At 41.9% G+C, this 21,615-nt stretch overlaps 1 protein-coding gene across 1 annotated transcript in view; it reads right to left on the bottom strand.

The window, feature by feature from the left end:
• Nucleotides 1–21,615, bottom strand: part of SKIC2 (SKI2 subunit of superkiller complex) — an 87,146-nt gene that overhangs the window by 26,659 nt on the left and 38,872 nt on the right. The window contains exons 15-18 of the mRNA XM_089659153.1: nucleotides 21,192–21,338; nucleotides 17,867–17,960; nucleotides 15,705–15,917; nucleotides 10,211–10,321 (exon numbers count right to left, since the gene is read on the bottom strand). Coding sequence (XP_089515279.1) covers nucleotides 10,211–10,321; nucleotides 15,705–15,917; nucleotides 17,867–17,960; nucleotides 21,192–21,338 — 565 coding nt within the window. The remainder of the gene's footprint in view (nucleotides 1–10,210; nucleotides 10,322–15,704; nucleotides 15,918–17,866; nucleotides 17,961–21,191; nucleotides 21,339–21,615) is intronic.

Below are 21,615 nucleotides of genomic sequence, written 5' to 3'. Positions count from 1 at the left end.
TCATACAAGAAAAATGTTTGTATTTGTCTCTTTGGATAATTTTGCATGAACTGTCGTGATCGGATCTTGAAAGCTGTGTACAAATGATCAGCTTATCCAAAGATTGCTCCGCAAGCTGTATTTTTCGGCCAATTAGATTGTACACTCCCGAAGAGCAGGGCCCTCCTAACCGTCTTGTATTGAACTGTATTGTTGCTGTATTGTAAACCGCTGAGCAAATTGTTGGCGCTACATAAATCATGTATAATTATAATAATAATTTTCTAATCGTGTGTACAAGACTTGAGTGCCTGTGATAAACACGTGCATAAATAAAAAAGTGCCGTGTGCAGTACACAAGGTGGGCCTTCCCTAGCTTACATTCATACGTACAGATATTAGGATCCAATTTAGACAGAAGTCAAATTACCTACCTACTTGGAGAGTGGGAGGAAACCAGTGTATCTGGTGGACACCCACAAAATTGCAGGGAGAACATGCAAACTCTATGCAGATAGTTGTAGTTTGAGGATCCCAGTGCTGCACACTAAAGCCTAGTACACACAATAAGAGAATTGGATAATAAATACTGCTTTCAGGAAACAAATATTTGATAATCTGACCATTAGTACGCAGCTTTCGAGAGCCAATCAAGACGGTTCATGTGAAATTATCCGAAAGGACAAAAGACAAAACATTTTTCTTGCACTATAACAGCATTAACAATTTTTGTTTAATCAGCACAGTATTCATCTGAAAAAAAAAAAAATCGAGTGACCAAGACTGCACATGCTCAGAAATGAAAGAATACATTACAATACAACACAATACAGTTGCAAGAAAAAGTATGTGAACCCCTTGGGATTACGTGGAGTTTTGCATGAATTGGGCAAAAAATGTGCTCTGAACGTCATCTATATCACAACAATAGAAGAACACAGTCTGCTGAACATAATACTACACAAACAATAGATGTTGCCATGGTTTAACCACTTGCCTACCAGGCACTTATACCCCCTTCCTTACCAGGCCAATTTTCAGCTTTCAGCGCTGCCGCACTTTGATTGACAATTGCGCGGTCATGCAACATTGTACCCATATGAAATTTTGATCATTTTTTTCTCACCAATAGAGCTTTCTTTTGGTGGTATTTAATCGCCACTGGGCGCTTTACTTTTTGCGCTATAAATAAAAAAAGTGCAAAAAATTTGAAAAAAAAAAAAAGTTTATTTGTTTCTTTTATAAAATTTTTCAAACAGGTATTTTTTCTCCTTCACTGATGTGCGTTGATGAGGCAGCACTGATGGGCACTGATAGGCGGCACTGATGGGCACTGATAGGCAGCACTAAAGGGCACTGATAGGCAGTACTAATGAGGTGGCACGGATAGGCGGCACTGATATGCAGCACTGATAGGCGGCACTGATAGGTGACACTGATGATGGGTACTGATAGACGGCACTGACTGGCATCACTGCTGGGCACTGACTGGCGGCACTGACTGGCACAACCCCTGGGCACTGACTGGTGGCACTGACTGGCAGCACTGCTGGGCTGCACTGGTGGGTGGCACTGGTGGGCAGCACTGGTGGGTGGGCACAGGTGGGTGGCACTGGTGGGCACAGGTGGGTGGCACTGGTGGGCACAGGTGGGTGGCACTGCTGGGCACAGGTAGGTGGCACTGCAGAGTGGCACAGGTGGGTGCACTGCTGGGCACAGGTGGGGGCACTGCTGGGCACGGGAGGGCGGAGCTAGTGGGCGCACTGCTGGGCGGAACTTGCGGGTGTCACTGCTGGGCACCGATCATCAGGGCACTGATCATCAGTGCCCTGATGATCGGTGCCGATCCCCGCTCTGACAACTGCCGGTTCTCGGCAGTACTTTCCTCACGATCTGACAGCGTGAGGAAAGTGCAGCCGAGAACCGGCACTTGCATTTCCCTGTGATCAGCGTGTCATTGGACACCGCTGATCACGTGGTAAAAGGCCGGTATGATCGGCCTTTTACCACATCTCGTGATCAGCTGTGTCCATAGGACACAGCGATCACGGAGATCGCCAGATGCGCGCCCCCTGGGGCGCGCAGGAGAGCGCGTTCTGGGAGGACGTCATATGACGTCCACTCAGAACTGGCCGGCCGCGGTGAAGCCGTCATTCGGCTATGCGCGGTCGGCAAGAGGTTAATTGCACATAACATGTAAACATTCACAGTGCAGGGAGGAAAAAGTATGTGAACCTTTGGACTTAAGAACTGGTTGACCCTCCTTTGGCAGCAATAACCTCAATCAAACGTTTCCTGTAGTTGCAGATCAGACCTACACAACGATCTGGAGTAATTTTGGACCACTCCTCTTCACAAAACTGTTTCAGTGTAGCAATATTCTTGGGATGTCTGGTGTGAATCGCTCTCTTAAGGTCATGCCACAGCATTTCAATGGGGTTGAGGTCAGGACTCTGACTGGGCCACTCCAGGAGGCGTATTCTGTGCTGTTGCAGCCATTGTTTTGTTGAATTACTTGTATGCTTTGGGTCATTGTCCTGTTGCATCACCCATCCTCTGCGGAGCTTCAGTTGGCGGACAGATGGTCGTACGTTTTCCTGCAAAATGTCTTGATAAACTCTGGAATTAATTTTCCCATCAATGACAACAATCCGTCCAGGCCCTGAGGCAGCAAAGCAGCCCCAAACCATGATGCTCCCTCCGCCATGTTTTACAGTGGGGATGAGGTTTTGATGTTGGTGTGCTGTGCCTTTTTTTCTCCACACATAGTGTTGTGTGTTCTTCCCAAACAACTCAATCTTGGTTTCATCTGTCCACAGTATATTTTGCCAGTAGTGCTGTGGAACATCCAGGTGCTCTTTTGCAAACTTCAAACGTGCTCCAATATTCTTTTTGGACAGCAATGGCTTCCTCCGTGGTGTCCTCCCATGTACTCTATTCTTGTTTAATGTTTTCCTTATTGTAGATGTGTCAACAAAAATGTTAGCATGTGCCAGAGATTTCTGTAGGTCTTTAGCTGACACTCTGGGATTCTTCTTTACCTCATGCAGCATCCTGCGCTGTGCTCTTGCAGTAATTTTTACAGGACGACCACGCCTAGGGAGAGTAGCAACAGTGCTAAACTTTCTCCATTTGTAGACAGTCTGTCTTACCGTGGACACATGAACATCAAAGCTTTTGGAGATACTTTTGTAACCCTTTCCAGCTTCATGCAAGTCAACAATTCTTGATCGTAGGTCTTCTGAGAGCTCTTCTCTGCGAGGCATGGTTCACATCAGACAGTGCTTCTTGAAACCAGTAAACCCAAAACAGGTGTGTGTTTTTTTAAGGGCAGGACAGCTGTCAGCAACACATCCAATATCATCACACTGATTGGAGTCAAGGTTGGCTCACTTATGGCTCCAATTAGCTCTGGTAGAAGTCATTAAGCTAGGGCCTCACATACTTTTTCCTCCCTGCACTGTGAATGTTTACATGTTATGTGCAATTAAACCATGGCAACATCTAATGTTTGTGTAGTATTATGTTCAGCAGACTGTGTTCTTCTATTGTTGTGACTTAGATGATCCCTTAGATAATCTCAAGGGGTTCACATACTTTTTCTTGCAACTGTACAATGCATTACTTCTGAAGTTGTATTCTGGCGTATGAGAATTTTCCTCGCTTTAGTAACCTCTTTGTTTTTGATATGAGACTAGCATGCAAAAAAGAAAAAACCAAAAACAGACGACCATCCATCTGATATTTTCATCATGTGTACTAGCTTAACCCCCAGTTCACATATATGTTGTGCAGGCCGCGTTTTGCGCAGGCACGAGAGCCCATTCAGTTGAATGGACTCCCGTGCCACACAGGGAAGAAGTCCCTGCACTTCTTTGGAAAATGCAGTCCACACGGGAACCTCGGTTCCCAGTACGGATGCGTTTCGCAGTGCACGAGGCGTGCCATTAGAACTAATGGCACCTGCCCGCAGGTCCGCATTTCTTTGTGCGGGTTGTGCGACTGCACGGATTTCGTGCGGATCCGCAGCGGCACCACCTGCACAGACATGAACCTCATTTCTCAGATCTTGCTTTGTTGCAGGCATATCTGAACAAATGTAGAGATCGGCACAGGCTGGCAGGCAAATAGACTGCGGTTTGGATGTCAGCATGAAGGCAAACACCGCAGAAAACTGGGAAATATTTACACAAACATGGGCAGATAAGAAGCCAGCTATTCATTTATCTCTTGACGGGAAAAAAAATCAAACAAAATATTGATACATTAAGCTGTATTGTGCAAGACAGAATTCACAGGAATCTCTGCTATCAAACAGTAAACAGATGGATGAGATACCAGATGAAGTTCATTGCATTGCCCCAAATTGTGCAGCTCTGATTTTTACTTTCATTTCACAGCATGACTCCCTCCTGACAAATAGCGAGCGCGGCACGGAGCCAAGTGAACATCTGCAAAAAAAGCTGAATATTTTTGTGAAGTGTATTTAACGTTTGCAAGAAGCCCCCACTATATGTTTGTTATCCATTTCCATTCACGCAGCATAGCAGAGCAGGCAGCACAGTGGCTAAATGGTTAGCACTTCCACCTGGCAGCACTAGGGACCTTGGTTCAAATCCCAACCACGGCACCACCGGCCTGGAGTTTGCATGTTCTCCCTGTGCCTGCGTGGGTTTCCTCCGGGTACTCCAGTTTCCTCCCACGCTTCAAAGACATGCTGGTAGGTTAATTGGCTCCTGTCTAAATTGGCCCTAGTATGTGTATGTATGAATGTGAGTTAGGGACTTTAGATTGTACGCCCCTTGGGGGATAGGGACTGATGTGAATGTACAATATATATGTAAAGCACTGCGTAAATTGATGGCGCTATATAAGTACCTGAAATAAATAAGTAAATAAATAATAAAGAATAATATTTCAGACCTTCCTAGTGGTTTCTTTGGAGCAGGTTTATACATGGGATGCTATAGGCAGCTTCTACTGTTCACAATTGCTTGCAATGTGCAATTAGGGGACAGACTGGGGGGCAGTGAATTAACATACAATGTACCCCCCAAGCCTTAAGATTCTTAACCCCTTTGTTAGGGATCTGCCAACACAGTACACACAGGGTTAAGCTCTTGGGATTTAGCAGCAGTGGGCCGGTTTACACACACTCTCGGCTGATACAGCAACTAGAACAGGAGTGCATGTAAATCTATCAATTTTTGGGTGGAAATTGTATGTTCACCCCCCCTTCCCGTGGTACATTCACCCTCCCCGTCCCCTCTCCCCGCCATGTTTCCCAGAATCTGCTATCCCACCTTGTAGGCCTAGTACCCGCATGGCGGGTGTCCCGAGGTAGGAATGAGGGAGACCAGTGAACACCTATTCACTGATCCCCTCAGCTAATAAGAACCTAGAAGCAATGAGTATTCTGCCCCTTTCGGCTTCTGCTGTCACTTTCCCCAGCTGCTGTGGTGGGGGAAGAAGCTAATGGAGTGCGATACGCACTTCATTAGCTTCAGTGGAGGACACACCCCTCCTTATAGACCCTCGATGTCTCATTAAAGTGGAACTAAACTTACCTCCTCTCTAATAGTCCGGCTCCTTGCTAGCACTGGCATCTTTTTCCCGGGTGCTGCCAGTGTGGGATGACAAGCGCAGGAGTCAGTCATCCTGGCAAACAGGGACTGCGCTGGCGATGTAAGCTGAGCTGTGCATATGCAGCTCAATTTACAAGCTGCAGAAGACAACGAATAGGCAGGTAGGTGTATTTTAGGGGCAAAAGAGTCAATGCCTCTTCTGCAATAATACCCTGTCTGCTCACAGTCTGTTCTAAATAAGCCTTCGGTTCCGCTTTAAAGGGACATGTAAGGGCTTTTAAAGCATTACCTATGGAAAATTTGGGGTACCAAAGTTTGTCACCATTTTACAGGCATGCTCAATTTTAAGGCTTGATAGGTTGCAGAGTTACATAGTTAGTCTGGCTGAAAAAAAACAAAAGTCCATCAAGTTCAACCATAAAAAAAAAAGTTATAATCCTATACCCACAGTTGGGTATCTGTTTATTCAGCACAACCTCACCTTTTATAATGTACCAAAAATTGGGTAAAACATTTCATTTGTGTGCACAAAAATCAACTTTAGTGTATTACTGCTAAATTGCTGTGCTAATATCACGTGACATAAAAAAAATTGGAATTACCATCATTCTATTCTCCAGGGTCTCTGCTCTCAGAAAATATGTTTAGGGGTTTTAACTAACCTCCAGGCCTAAAATAATGATGTGTGCATAAAAAAAAAGCAAAAACAAAAATGGTACAGGCAGTGAAAGGGTAAATGATGGTAAACATAGTTCCCCATTTCAAGTCTCCTCTTAATACATAGAAGGGAAAGCTAAGTAGGATGTTAGGCAAGTAGAAATCTAAGAGAAAAAAAAAGCAGCAATTTTTACTTTTTTTTTTTTTTAGTAGAGTTCCACCCAAAAGTGTAAGATTTGCTTTTCTATCTCCTCTCCCCTCTTTTGCCACATTTGGCACCTTTTGGGGGGAGAGGTGGGAGTGGGTATATGGTTTTGACAGGTACCCGCTCCCACTTCTGGCTCAGTTCGCTGTGGAGAACTGAGATGGAAGTTCAGCCTCCCCCGCAGGCCTCTGGGATACTTCCAAGGTCCCAGAGGACTGTGGCCCATTCACAAAGCGCATGCGCAGTAGGACACCAGCAGTGAAGCTGCAAGGCTTCACTGCCGGTTTCCCTTAGTCAAGATGGCGGCGGCGGCACCCGACAGCCAACTGAAGAATCCGCTCGGGGTGAGGACACCACTAGATACATGGACAGATAAGTGTTCCAATAGTAGTTGGTATTCATAGCTGCTGACTTTAAATTTTTTTTGGGGGGGGTTACGGGGGCCGGAACTCTGCTTCAAGTACGCTACGGTAATGGGAACATGTTACTCCAATATGGCTTCGAAAGTGGAAATATACTTAAAAGGGAAAGTACAATGTATTATTATTATTATTATAATACAGGATTTATATAGCGCCAACAGTTTGCTCAGCGCTTTACAAAATGAAGGTAGACGTTACAGTTACAATACAATTTGGTACAAGAGGAAGCAGAGGGCCCGGCTCGTTAGAGCTTACAATCTAGGAGATCTTCATTGAACATAATTTGAGGTATATTGCTGCAGTGTTTACCCTACTTGCTGAGTCAGGCAAAATGTCCGAACACACTTTTCATAGCAGTTTCACCGTCACACCTTCCACTATCACATATGCTTCTAGGTATGTGGGAGTCTTCAGCCTACTCCCATGAACTGCTGAAGCCAAGGTTCACACTAGGGAAACCTGAGATCTGTGCGGGTCTCCTGCACTCCATTCAAACCACACTGCCCTTGTGATCTGCAGCGGGTGTCAGTACAATGTTAATCACTTCCTGTCCGGACACTTTCACCCCCTTCCTGTCCAGGGCAATTTTCAGCTTTCAGCGCTATCACACTTTGAATAACAATTGCGCGGTCATGCAACACTGTACCCATAGGAAGTTTTTACCATTTTTTTGAGACAGGTAAAGCTTTATTTTGGTGGTATTTATTCACCGCTGGGATTTTTATTTTTTTTGCTATGTAAATGAAAATGTCCAAAAATTTTGAAAAAAAGCGTTTGTCTTATAAAATTTTGCAAATAAATAATATTTCATCATAAATCTTGGCCAAAATGTATTCCATTATCTTTTTAGCAAAAAAAAAAAAGCCAAATTAGTTTCTAACCAAAAATTAAAATTTTGAAACATTTTTTTTTACATTTTTATTTTTTTTTATATTATTATTTATTTAATTATTTTTTTTTTTTACATACTGTCACCCTAGCAGTACAGTGTCAGTACAGTACAGTACAAGAATTACATTTATTCGTGCATGGTACAAAACTACCATGCAATTCGGTTGCAGCACTTCTGAACGTAGTGCATGCACCACTTTTGGTGTGGTGCGACTTCAGCCCATTCAAAATGAATGGACTCAAATCGCACCTCACTGAATTGCATGTGACTTGCAAAGGAATGTGGTGTGCATTCATAGGCAATTTGTGGTGTAAAGTTTGAATCTTGGCCAGTTCAGCAGGGACTGGCTAAGATTCGAACCATCTATGGGCAGGCTGAATGTACCCAAGTTGATCAATTGATCAACTTTGGCACAACCAGCCTGGCGGATTTTACATGAGATTATTGCCAACAGCAATTATAGGCAGTAGTAGTTATCACTGTCTTTTCCTAAGAGGGACGTCTCCCCCTGCTGGGAGAACACAATGGCTCCATGGGAGGGATCAACACTGACTGTGTTGATGGGGGAATCAAGCGATTTTCTTTCCTGCAACCTGTCCTTCCAAAACAAAATCGCTCCATCTATGGCTGGCCTAACAATTGTTGAGATAAGACAACAGCCACATGGGAAGTGCATTGTTTTTAATGAGCCAACCAATCAGTAGTTAATTAATACTGTTCCACTGTGAGAAAATACAGCATGTTCAACCACTGTTTAGAACCACTAAGCAGAGTCTGTTTTTGTAATGAGAAAATACATTTACAAACTATACCTACAAAAAAGCATCTATGTGGTTAGTGACAGTTTACAGTTGCAAGAAAAAGTATGTAAACCCCTTGGGATTATGTGGAGTTTTGCATGAATTGGGCATAAAATGTGCTCTGAACGTCATCTAAGTCACAATAGAAGAACACAGTCTGCTGAACATAATACTACACAAACATTAGAAGTTGCCATGGTTTCATTGCACATAACATGTAAACATTCACAGTGCAGAGAGGAAAAAGTATGTGAACCTTTGGACTTAATAACTGGTTGACCCTCCTTTGGTAGAAATAACCTCAACCAAACGTTTCCTGTAGTTGCAGATCAGACCTGCACAACGATCTGGAGTAATTTTGGACCACTCCTCTTCACAAAACTGTTTCAGTGTAGCAATATTCTTGGGATGTCTGGTGTGAATCGCTCTCTTAAGGTCATGCCACAGCATTTCAATGAGGTCTCTGACTGGGCCACTCCAGGAGGCGTATTCTGTGCTGTTCCAGCCATTGTTTTGTTGAATTACTTGTATGCTTTGGGTCATTGTCCTGTTGCATCACCCATCCTCTGAGGAGCTTCAGTTGGCGGACAGATGGTCGTACGTTTTCCTGCAAAATGTCTTGATAAACTCTGGAATTAATTTTCTCATCAATGACAACAATCCGTCCAGGCCCTGAGGCAGCAAAGCAGCCCCAAACCATGATGCTCCCTCCGCCATGTTTTACAGTGGGGATGAGGTTTTGATGTTGGTGTGCTGTGCCTTTTTTTCTCCACACATAGTGTTGTGTGTTCTTCCCAAACAACTCAATCTTGGTTTCATCTGTCCACAGTATATTTTGCCAGTAGTGCTGTGGAACATCCAGGTGCTCTTTTGCAAACTTCAAACGTGCTGCAATATTCTTTTTGGACAGCAATGGCTTCCTCCGTGGTTTCCTCCCATGTACTCCATTCTTGTTTAATGTTTTCCTTATTGTAGATGTGTCAACAAAAATGTTAGCATGTGCCAGAGATTTCTGTAGGTCTTTAGCTGACACTCTGGGATTCTTCTTTACCTCATGCAGCATCCTGTGCTGTGCTCTTGCAGTCATTTTTACAGGACGACCACGCCTAGGGAGAGTAGCAACAGTGCTAAACTTTCTCCATTTGTAGACAGTCTGTCTTACCGTGGACACATGAACATCAAGGCTTTTGGAGATACTTTTGTAACCCTTTCCAGCTTCATGCAAGTCAACAATTCTTGATCGTAGGTCTTCTGAGAGCTCTTTTCTGAGAGGCATGGTTCACATCAGACAGTGCTTCTTGAAACCAGTAAACCCAAAACAGGTGTGTGTTTTTTAAGGGCAGGACAGCTGTCAGCAACACATCCAATATCATCACACTGATTGGAGTCAAGGTTGGCTCACTCCTGGCTCCAATTAGCCCAAGGGGTTCACATACTTTTTCTTCCAACTGTATATTTTTTTAGCTTTACTTAGCTTTACTATATGCTGGCTACAGACCTCTACTGGAATACCAGCAGTTTCCTGGTTGTCATTCTGGTCAAACAGCATTAGCATTTTTACTCACTCAGCTTGTTTTAAGTCAGGACTCTATGGCCAGAGGCAGCCAGAGAAATAGCATTGTCACAACAAGGTCAGCAACAGAAAGATATGTATGAAAAGCAATACTGACCTTAACCAGTCCGCGGCTGAACAACATCTCCACCACTTCCTTCAGGATGGGCAGGATTCCGCTGTGATGGATACCAATCCCTCTCTTCAACAAATCCAGCATGTGCAGTACCTATAATCATCATGTATATACGATTATGTCTGAGCTGAAAACTTGGTTCCCACAAGCTATGAGCAGCCACAGGCTAACATTTGGCATATTGGTAATAAAATCATCTCTCTCTTCTCAATGATGGACCCTGTGGTGAGTTTAAAGGTTTCAGGGAGAGTTAGTGTAACGGAACTGACCCCAGACTACGCTTGGGTACTTCCGTTAGAATACCGCTTCCCCATCCGAACACCAACAAGAGACACCACAGCCTACCATACAAGACTAGATGACACCAGTCTTGAAGTAAAACAGGAGGTAGACTAGTTTATTTGAACACAGATACAAGATATATACACTCAGGGGACAATCCCCCCTCCCTGCATAATGACACAGGATGGGGCAATCTACATTTAATAACAAGAGACACACAGGTATTCAAACTTCACACTAGCAGACAGTCCCATCAGGAGGGAGGGCTGCTGGAGACACCCCCCACTAAGCGAATACACATAAACACATACATCCCATAATAGTTTGCTTCCAAACAATAGAACAATGGGCTGCAGCCACATAACATCAAACAATCAACAACCCCCCACCCCAGTATTAGGGTAGATCACCCTGTACCCTTAACAGGCACAGGGTGATTTACACATAAGAGGGATATGGGGAGCTGAGACAGGGGTCTCCCCACCTCTCCAAAGTAGGCTGGGTTCAATGGGCCCCCCACCCAAAGTGACTCCCGTCACAGTTAGTGTTAGGGCGCCTGTTTCACCGACACCTAATAGGGGGATTTCCTTTGTCTTTGGAGAGATTTCATCTCACTTGCTATTGCATATTTAGGACAGGAAGTATAGGAAAATCTTCCCAACAAAACACAGACAGCAATAAAAGAAAAGAGGATCTTCTCTCCGTACCCGCTGTCACTTTTTGAAAACAGAGCAGTTATGCAGGGCTTCGCCCACACAACCACATCATACATTCACAGGCAGACGTACTTGTAGTTTGAATGCGCTGTGAGTGCGGTGATCAGCACGCTCGCAGTTCATCCATTCTTACTCTAGCTTTGTAACAGAAAGCCCATACAGGTATCTGGGCACAAAACTAGAGGAAGACTGTGCAGGAGCCTGACATTGCACCCCCTGATCTGATTGTGGCTGCAATTCTTTTCAGGTTCCTGTAAAAATAAATAAATTCACTTTTTTTTCACCTGCAATATCATGTGCATTTTGTTTTTTTAAGGTAAACTTAACCTTTAACCGTTTCAATACCGTGCAATTTTACACCTTCCTGCCCAGGCCATTTTTCAGGTTTCAGCGCTCTCACACTTTGAATGACAATTGCGCAGTCATACAACATTGTACCCAAACTAAAATTTTATCATTTTCTTCACACAACTAGAGCTTTCTTTTGGTGGTATTTAATCACCGCTGGGGTTTTTATTTTTTGCTAAATTAACAAAAAAAGACCAAAAATTTTGAAAAAAAACCACATTTTTCTTTGTTTCTGTTATAAAAGTTTACAAATAAATAATTGTTCTTCATAAATTTAGGCCGAGATGTATTCTGCTACATGTCTTTGGTGAAAATAACCCAAATTAGGATGTATTATTTAGTTTGTAGGAAAGTTATAGAGTTCACAAACTATGGTATAGATCTGAATATTGATCAATCCTGAAGTACTGACAGCCAATCTAATTTCTTGAGGTCCAAGAATGTCAGAATAGTACAGATATCCCCAAATGACCCCTTTTTGCTGAGTAGACAGTCGGACGTACTTCATAAGAGGCATGGCGAGTTTTTTGAAGTTGTATTTTTTTGTCATAATTTTTCCGAAAATGAAAAAATGAAAAATATTATTTTCACTATTTTTTTTTTTACATACTGTCACCAGTGCAGTACGGCGTCATCATATAACTGGCATGGCGGTGAACAGGGACACTGACTGGTGACAGTATGAAAAAAAAAAAAAATTATATTTTTTTTTAATTTTTTTTTATTTTTTTATTATATTTAATTTTTTATTACATTTTTTTTTTATTTTTTTTAAGATTTTTTTTCATATTTTACTATGACCAAAATAGTACAATGTTACCATAGTAACATTGTACTACTTTGGGGAAGTGATCAGTATTTTTTTTTTTTTTTTTACACAATTTGCTTATAGCAAAGAATTACTTTGCTATAAGCAAGCATTTAGCTGAATGAAATCGATTCATTCAGCTTTTTTTTTTTTTTTTTTTTTTTTGTGCTTAGCTGTGATTTGGTCACAGCTAATCACATGACATGTGCATGTGATTAGCTGTGACCATTCACAGCTAGGCACTAGTATACAATGGATGGCATCATGAATGAAGCCATCCATTGTATACAACTGTCATGTGACCTGCTGTGATTGGTCGCGGCAGGTCACATGGTACCGGCAACGGGAGCCGGTACTCGGATCTGTCATCGGCCGTGTCCGAGGTGCACGGGCGGTGACAGATCCCGCTGCTGCGCCGCTCTGCAATAGCGCAAACGGCGCATGTGCGGGAGCACGCCAAATGGCGTGGACCCGGAAAGCTGCAGCGCTTTTCAAGCCGCCAAACGGCTATTGGCCGGGCGGCTAATGGTTAACCCTCCTATAATCATTTACATTTTTTCCTTCTTAATTTTTTCAAAAGGAGCAATGCATATTGCCTGTCTTTTTGCCTTAAGTTGCCTTATTGGTATGGTGGAGTGGAGGAGTTACATCCTATATAAAGATCTGGTTATCGTGGGGATTACAAAAGGATTTGAAAAGTTAAAGCCTACATTGACCTTCTTTATCTCCCAAGAGGTCACACTGGTCTGGTGAGTGTTTCATCAATAAGTGAACACCGGGTGCAATAATCGGTTTATGGTGAAGAAGCATTATTATCAAGCACTGAAGATCCATATATATATATATATATATATATATATATATATATTTATTACACATATACAAGTGAAACTTGAAAAATTAGAATCTCATGCAAAAGTTCATTAACTTCAGTAATGCAACTTAAAAGGTGAAACTAATATATGAGATAGACTCATTACATGCAAAGCAAGATAGTTCAAGCTGTGATTTGTCATAATTGTGATGATTATGGCTTACAGCTCATGAAAACCCCAAATCCACAATCTCAGAAAATGAGATTACATGCAATCAATAAAACAAGGATTGTACATAGAACAATATCGGACCTCTGAAAAGTATAAGCATGCATATGTACTCAGTACTTGGTTTGGGCCCCTTTTGCAGCAATTACTGCCTCAATGCGGTGTGGCATGGAAGCTATCAGCCTGTGGCACTGCTGAGGTGTTATGGAAGACCAGGATGCTTCAATAGCGGCCTTCAGCTCTTCTGCATTGTTCGGTCTCATGTCTCTCATCTTTCTCTTGGTAATGCCCCATAGATTCTCTATGGGGTTCAGGTCAGGCGAGTTTGCTGGCCAATCAAGCACAGTAATCCCACGGTCATTGAACCAGGTTTTGGTGCTTTTGGCAGTGTGGGCAGGTGCCAAGTCCTGCTGGAAAATGAAGTCAGCATCCCCATAAAGCTCGTCTGCGGAAGGAAGCATGAAGTACTCCAAAATCTCCTGGTAGACGGCTGCGTTGACCCTGGACTTAATGAAGCACAGTGGACCAACACCAGCAGATGACATGGCTCCCCAAATCAACACAGACTGTGGAAACTTCACACTGGACTTCAAGCATCTTGCAGTGTGTGCCTCTCCATTCTTCCTCCATACTCTGGGTCCTTGGTTTCCAAATGAGATGCAAAAGTTTCTCTCATCAGAAAAGAGGACTTTGGACCACTGAGAAACAGACCAGGTTGCACAACTGTCAGGTCAGCAGTCTTTCCCATGATTGTGATTTCTACTGAACCAGACTGAGAGACCATTTAAAGGCTCAGGAACCCTTTGCAGGTGTTCTGGCTTAATTAGCTGATTAGAGTGGGACACTTTGAGCCGAGAATATTGCACCTTTTCACAATATTCTAATTTTCTGAGATTGTGGATTTGGGGTTTTCATGAGCTGTAAGCCATAATCATCACAATTATGACAAATCACGGCTTGAACTATCTTGCTTTGCATGTAATGAGTCTATCTCATATATTAGTTTCACTTTTTAAGTTGCATTACTGAAATAAATGAACTTTTTCACAATATTCTAATTTTTTGAGTTTCACCTGTGTGTGTGTGTATATATATATATATATATATATTTTTTTTTTTTTTTGCATGTTGAAATGCATTTTTATTACAAAATATATGAAAAATATTTTTTAAAATACATTTAAAATATACTGTAGGTCTTTAAAAATACAAATCTACGTTTTTGGAATGCATTTACAAATACATGTTAAAATTACTTTTTTATAGGTTAAAAACATTTTGAAGAATATATTTAAAAAATACATATTTTTAAAAAAATATTTTAACCTATATTTTTGGAATGCATTTACAAATATATGTAAAAATATATGCTAAAATTACTTTTTTGTATGTTAAAAAAAATCTGCAGAATATATTTAAAAGATATTGAAATAAATATATTTTGAAATATATTGAATATGGCCAAAATTGTAGTATTCAAATATATGTCAATATATTTGGGAACAATATTTTTAAAATATATTTCAAATACATTTTTCTTCCATATGGGATATGGTGCATACTAGTATATTATGACTTACTTAAACCTGTAGGGGGCCCAATCTTTTCCTATACTTGTGTTGGTTTACTATCACTTTAACAGCCTCCTCTCTCCAGGGAAGGCTTTCCACTTTGACTTTGAACTGTATTTATGGACATTTCTTACCATTCAGCTCATGAAGACCATTTGTGAGGTCAGGTACTAATGCTGAATGAGAAGACTCCGCTTGCAATCAGCATTCAAAATTATGCCAAAGATGTTCAGTAGGGTTGAGGTTATGGTTCTGTGTAAGACACAGAACCATGTCTAGTTCCTCTTTATGGAGATAGATTTGTGCACAGGGGCAGTCACACTGGAATAGTAGAGGGTCTTCCCAAGCTGGGGAAAGGTTAAAAGCAGAAAATTGTCTAAAATGTCTTTGCATGTTGCAAAATGAACAGTATCCTTCACTGAAAACACCTGAACTTCATTTGAACAGGTGCCCACATACTGTTGGCCAGGTAAGTATGTGCAATAGACAGATGTCAGTGTATAAGCAAGAGTAACAGCAGATGGGCACAGATGACCAGCCAAGTACAGAGAGATGCCTACTGCAGTATCTGTAAGGTAAAATACAATTTAGGATGATGGTTCATCCCCCCTGTGTACACCCATAACACAGATCCTCTCTGAAAAACAATCATCATCAATATCAGGAATCAGTACAAATAACACATTTGAAAGACCTTGTGGCACGGACCTGCGGGAGCTGGCGGTCACTCCCACGCAGGCGGCTCAAGCACTTGGTGTAGTACGTCTGGACCTCACTCCGCTCTGAAGCCGTGCACAGGTCTACTGTGGTCAGTGCAGAGGCATTCTGTTCACACCGAGTTCGGGAGAAGGTGAAAATCACCACTGGGAGGGCATCTCGCTTCCGGAGAGACTGGATCAGAGACAGCCATGTGCCCTTATCCTGCGGAAACAGATTTGACATCGCTTTAATCACAAAGGCTAAAATGATAATGGGATAAAGCTGAACTCCAGCCAAATATAAAGAAACAAAAAAAACTCTAGTGTTTTTGGTTTGCTGCAAACGCTATTTCATATTACGGTCCGTAGCAATACAAGGGTGACCTTTCTGCATTGCCCAATTTTGGGTCTGTCTAGGTCTCAGCAGAAATTGGCATCCTACCTATTTGTTTCGGCCAAACGTGCTATAGCTCAAACTTGGAGAACCCCTTCGGTTGTCTTCCAGGGGGTGAAGACCCGCATGAATGCTATGTTGATCAATGAACAGATGTCTAGCGTTCTTCATGATTCTCATCCAAGATTCCTTAAGGTTTGGGAACCTTGGATACGTTATTCCTTGCCATCCCTGCCTCCTACTAGTTATGGCCTCTTATAGTCGTTGCCTGTGCTAGCCCTGGATCCGCGACTCTTCTAGTTTTCCTTTCCTCCATGTTTTCTTTCCTCTTCTTTTTTTTTCTTTCTCTCTATGTTTTTATATTTTCTATTTCCTTCCTTCTAACTTTTTTTTCTTTTTCTTTCCTCTTCTTTTTCCGGTAATATGTTGGATTGCTGCTGCTATTATTTGGTTCAGCTTTTTGCCGTCTCTCCTTGATGTCATTGGACATTCCATTATTTGGCTAATATAAGTCAGCAGGATGTATCTGTTTATGTGTTATTGTTCTGCTCTGCCCCTGCGTGGGTAAATCTTGAGCTTATTCTTAAAACAAAACTTTCTTAATAAAAAATATTGAAACAGAAAAAAACAAAAACAAAAAGGTTACTGAAGTTATGAGTTCATTAAAAAAAAAAAAATATTGAATGTATTTTTATAGTGTAGTTTCTAAGGATACACTGAGCTCGGACAATGGACAGAGATGACTTTTTCGCAGAATAATCCAAACAAAAAGCCTTTTGCTGATGATGTCTGTACAGGCTAAATGTTATTCAGCCAACCAGCTTCAGCACATGGTTCTGCTTCCAGGACCACTTACATAGTTACATAGTTAGTCTGGCTGAAAAAAGACAAAAGTCCATCCAGTTCAACCATAGAAAAAAAAAAAAAAGTTATAATCCTATACCCACAGTTGATCCAGAGGAAGGCAAAAAACCCAGCAAAGCACGATCCAATTTGCTCCTGCTGGGAAAAAAATTCCTTCCTGATCCCCCGAGAGGCAATCGGATATTCCCTGGATCAACCACTCTGCTGACATGTTTCACCCAATGGGCTTAGTCATTAATTTAACCTTAAAAAGAGAAGTTTGGGAATAAATAAAGACAAACATTCATACTCACCTAGGTGGATGCAGCAGCGGTCCAATGCTGCATCTGTCCCCTGCCGCCTCTAAGACCGGGCATGGATCACAGACTGCTGATCGCTCAGTTCTCGGTCTTCAGTGAGCAGAGAGCAGTGGCTGTCAGTCACTGGCTCTTTGCTCCACCCCTCCAGCGCTCATGGGAGTCACGGGCTGTGGAGTTGATGGGAGCGGCTGGTTCAGGCTCTCAGTGATTCCCTGACAGGCTGACCCATCTGCCAGCCCAGGCATCTCGGTAGGTCCTGACTTTAAAGTCAGGATTTCTTCTGAGCTTGGACCTGCTCAGTGATGTGAATAGTGGTCACAGGAGTGCAGAACTAAGTGCATTCCTGTGACGCACAGAAGTAGGGCTGAAAGAGCTTTGGCCCTACTTCACCTTTAATTTAACCCTAACATTAACCTTTAATTGAAGTGATTTTGTTGACTGTCTTAGATACAAATGTGCAAAAAACATAATAAGGTGTCATGTGACTGGCCAGAAGACACCACAAAAAACTGCTGGGCTAAAGAGGGAGGACTTGCACAGAATTGGGCTTGAGATGCACAATCTTCTTAATTGCCTGGTTTTGCATGCACTTCCCCCCCCCCCCACGTTACTCACATGCCCAGCTCCACCCCCATGTGGGTGTTTTGCTCCGAACGTTTGCGAATATTTAGAGGATCGCTCCTTTTTGGCATCAACAGCAGCATAGTAGCTAGAGATAAAAGGAAACACTGTATTACCAGACTGTAAAGGAAACAGTTACCTCTATGGGATTTTCCCTTTATAAATATAATCTGTTTAACAACTGTTCAGTCATTGGTACACTAGGGCAGCTCTCCCAATTTAGAGTGACACTAAACAATGTCCTTATTCTCCAAATATAATCCATACACATCCACTACTTATCGTCATTGTAATCTATTTTTCATTAAATTGTTTTTTCCTATGTTTCTCTGCCCCTTGTAACATCCCCTGTGAGCTTCCTAACCCCTCTTTTTCCCCCTCACTACCGTTTGTTTGGAACAAGCAGTGCATGTTAGTTGCAGTCATGCTCACTGCTCTATGCACACTACAAATCCCATAGCCCATCTCAGGGGAGAGCAAGGGAGGGTGGCTACATTCCTACATAAAGTGGAGTCATGGAGAATGAAGTAGCCGCTATTTAACATAGATCCCAAAGTCCATAGATCCCTTATCCAAAATGGCGGCATGTGCACTTCCGGTTTACAGCTTGATGTCATCAGCGTACCCTACACGTTACGTCACATGACGTGACGTAATGCGTAGGGTACGCCGGTGACGTACCCTACGCGGCAAGTGCACTTCCGGTTTATGGCTTGACATCATCGACGTACCCTACGCGTTACGTCACGTGATGAAATTATGTGACGTAATGCATAGGGTACGCCGATGACGTCAAGCCGTAAACCGGAAGTGCACATGCCGCCCCTTTGGATAAGGAATCTATGCACTTCAACAATTATACTGTATAGTGAGTCTTCGATCCTGTAGTGTCCCAGGTGGACACTTTTAAATGTGAGTGTATTTTGATCAATTTTTAACCGGTTCCTGCCCGGCCTATGGCCAAATGGCGGCTGGCAAAAACCCTCGTCCCTCCGGGTGGACGCCATATGGCATCCTTTCAGGCATGCGCAGTTTGCATGCCAGCAAAGCTGCGCGATCTGTCACCGGCCGTGTACCTCGGACACGGCCGATGACAGATCTGTGTACCGGCCCCGTTGCCAGTACCATGTGACCTGCTGTGACCAATCACAGCAGGTCACATGACAGTTGTATACAATGGATGGCTTCCTACCATGCCATCCATTGTATACAAGTGTGGCTAGCCGTGAATGGTCACAGCGATCACATGCACAAGCTGGGCCAATCACAGCCCAGCTGTGTCATGTGATTAGCTGTGGCCAAATCACAGTTAAGAAAAAAAAAATCCTGAATGAATCGATTTCATTCAGGTAAATGCTTGCTTACAGCAAAGTAATTCTTTGATATAAGCAAATTGTGTAAAAAAAAATATAGATCACTTCCCCAAAGTAGTACAATGTTACTATGGTAACGTTATACTACTTTGGCCATAGTGAAATATGAAAACAAAATCTTAAAAAAAGAGAAAAAAAATTTAATAAAAAATAATAATTTTTTTTTTTTAAATCACCAGTCAGTGTCCCTGATCACCGCCATGCCAGTTATATGATGACGCTGTACTGCACTGGTGACAGTATGTAAAAAAAAAAAAATAGTGAAAATAATTTCTTTTATTTCTTCATTTCCGAAAAATTATGACAAAAAAATTACAACTTCAAAAAACTCGCCATGCCTCTTATGAAGTATGTCGGACTGTCTACTTTGCAAAAAGGGGTCATTTGGGGGATATCTGTACTGTTCTGACATTCTTGCACCTCAAGAAATTAGATTGGCTGTCAGTACTTCAGGATTGATCAATATTCAGATCTATACCATAGTTTGTGAACTCTATAACTTTCCTACAGACTAAAAAATACATCCTAATTTGGGTTATTTTCACCAAAGACATGTAGTAGAATATATTTTGGCCTAAATTTATGAAGAACAATTATTTATTTGCAAACATTTATAACAGAAACAAAGAAAACGTGTTTTTTTTCAAACTTTTTGGTCTTTTTTTGGTAATTTAGCAAAAAATAAAAACCCCAGCAGTGAGTAAATACCACCAAAAGAAAGCTCTAGTTGTGTGAAGAAAATGATAAAATTTTAGTTTGGGTACAATGTTGTATGACCGCGCAATTGTCATTCAAAGCGTGAGAGCGCTGAAACCTGAAAATTGGCATGGGCAAGTAGGGGGTAAAAGTGCCCGGTATGGAAGTGGTTAATAAAGTTGATTGTATTTGGCTATACTTCACTATATGGAGCATTTTTTCATATGTCTGTGGAGCGTTTTGGAGATTTTAAGTGCGGACGGTGGTGAAGATTTATGCACCAGTACACCCTCCCGGGTTAAAGGGAAGGGTATAGTTTCACCTGAGTATATGGGTCAAACCTGAAGGTGAGCGCAATAGTGTGTCAGAGGTGGATAAGCACTAAGGGGTGACACAGGAGCACCGTATATGTGTATGCAGTAGTGTGATCACACAGATCCACTTGGAACACAGCAGATTTAAAGGGACGTTTCACCTGCATTTTGAGACCATATTAATGGGACACTTGTTGATAGTTAATTTGGAACACGATGCACAGGAGATATACCGCACAGGCACATGTGAAGATATTGGGTTGTTAAAGGGACAGCTCACTATTTTGTATGGTTCATTTGATATTTGCATACACTATTTATTTAGCACTTGTATATGCAGGTTTATGGATATTCATGTCTATGTGTTGATATTTATTTTGATATAGCACATATTATTGTCACATAACACAATTTTCTGTTTTCACTATTCACATATTTGAGTAGATTTATTTAGTTTACTGTCACTTTAAAAGGTAACGCCACTTTTGTGGTAAAAAAAACAAAAATAGCAAATAAAAAAAAAATCATATAGCATTTACAATTGTAATTGAATGTCGTTTCCTGCTTGTGTGATTGGCTCACTGATTTACCTAGAAGCCTGCATTAAGATAAAAATCTGATTTTATGGATCCCTTACAAAAAAAAAAATATAATTTTTAGATGTGATACTCTCAAAGGGAAAACATGTCTAAAGGGATGCAGACCCTGTCCCCTTCCTCATTAGAGCCCTGCAGGTGCAGCAGCTGATTGATAATGTGAAATCATTCCCATATATATTGACTTTGCACATGGATACAGACAAACAAACCGCTATTTCTTCAGAATAACAAAAGGTAGAAATCTGCAACAAAGTTTGTTAAAATCCCTGAAATGTACATAGAGGGAAATGGTTTTTTTCTCAATAAAAGTGGAGTTACTCTTTAAGGCTTCTCTCACCCTTTGGTCTGGAAGGCTCCAGAAGCGTCCTGCAACAGGAAGAACTCATTCTGCGTCTTCTGACTGTTCCCGGTGTACAGATAATGTTCCAGCGGCACCGGCCTCTTTGTGGTACTGATGACATAGATCTTCTTCTTCTTTATCCTCCTATAAGGAGATTAAATACAAACAACATAAAAGGGAATGTATCATTTTCTCCAGGACTAAAAAAAAATAAGCATTATATCTTTTACGGCTTGTTCACACAAGCATTGTTCTCTGAAGAGGGAGCCGTGTTGGGATCATTTTTCAGAAAGCATTTGACAGGCAGTGAGGAGGTGTTGAATCTTCTCCTCGCCACCTGCTTTAACCACTTGAAGGCTGCAGTTGTGTGCACTGCACATGGTTGTGTGGTGGTTGCAATGCAGCCCCATTACTGCCATGG

Source organism: Staurois parvus, unplaced genomic scaffold, assembly GCF_062004578.1.
Source record: "Staurois parvus isolate SC_StPar_1 unplaced genomic scaffold, SC_StPar_1.0 ptg001133l, whole genome shotgun sequence".
NCBI lineage: Eukaryota > Metazoa > Chordata > Amphibia > Anura > Ranidae > Staurois > Staurois parvus.
Note: the sequence above shows the minus strand (reverse complement) of the source record. Positions and strands in the feature narration are given on the sequence as shown.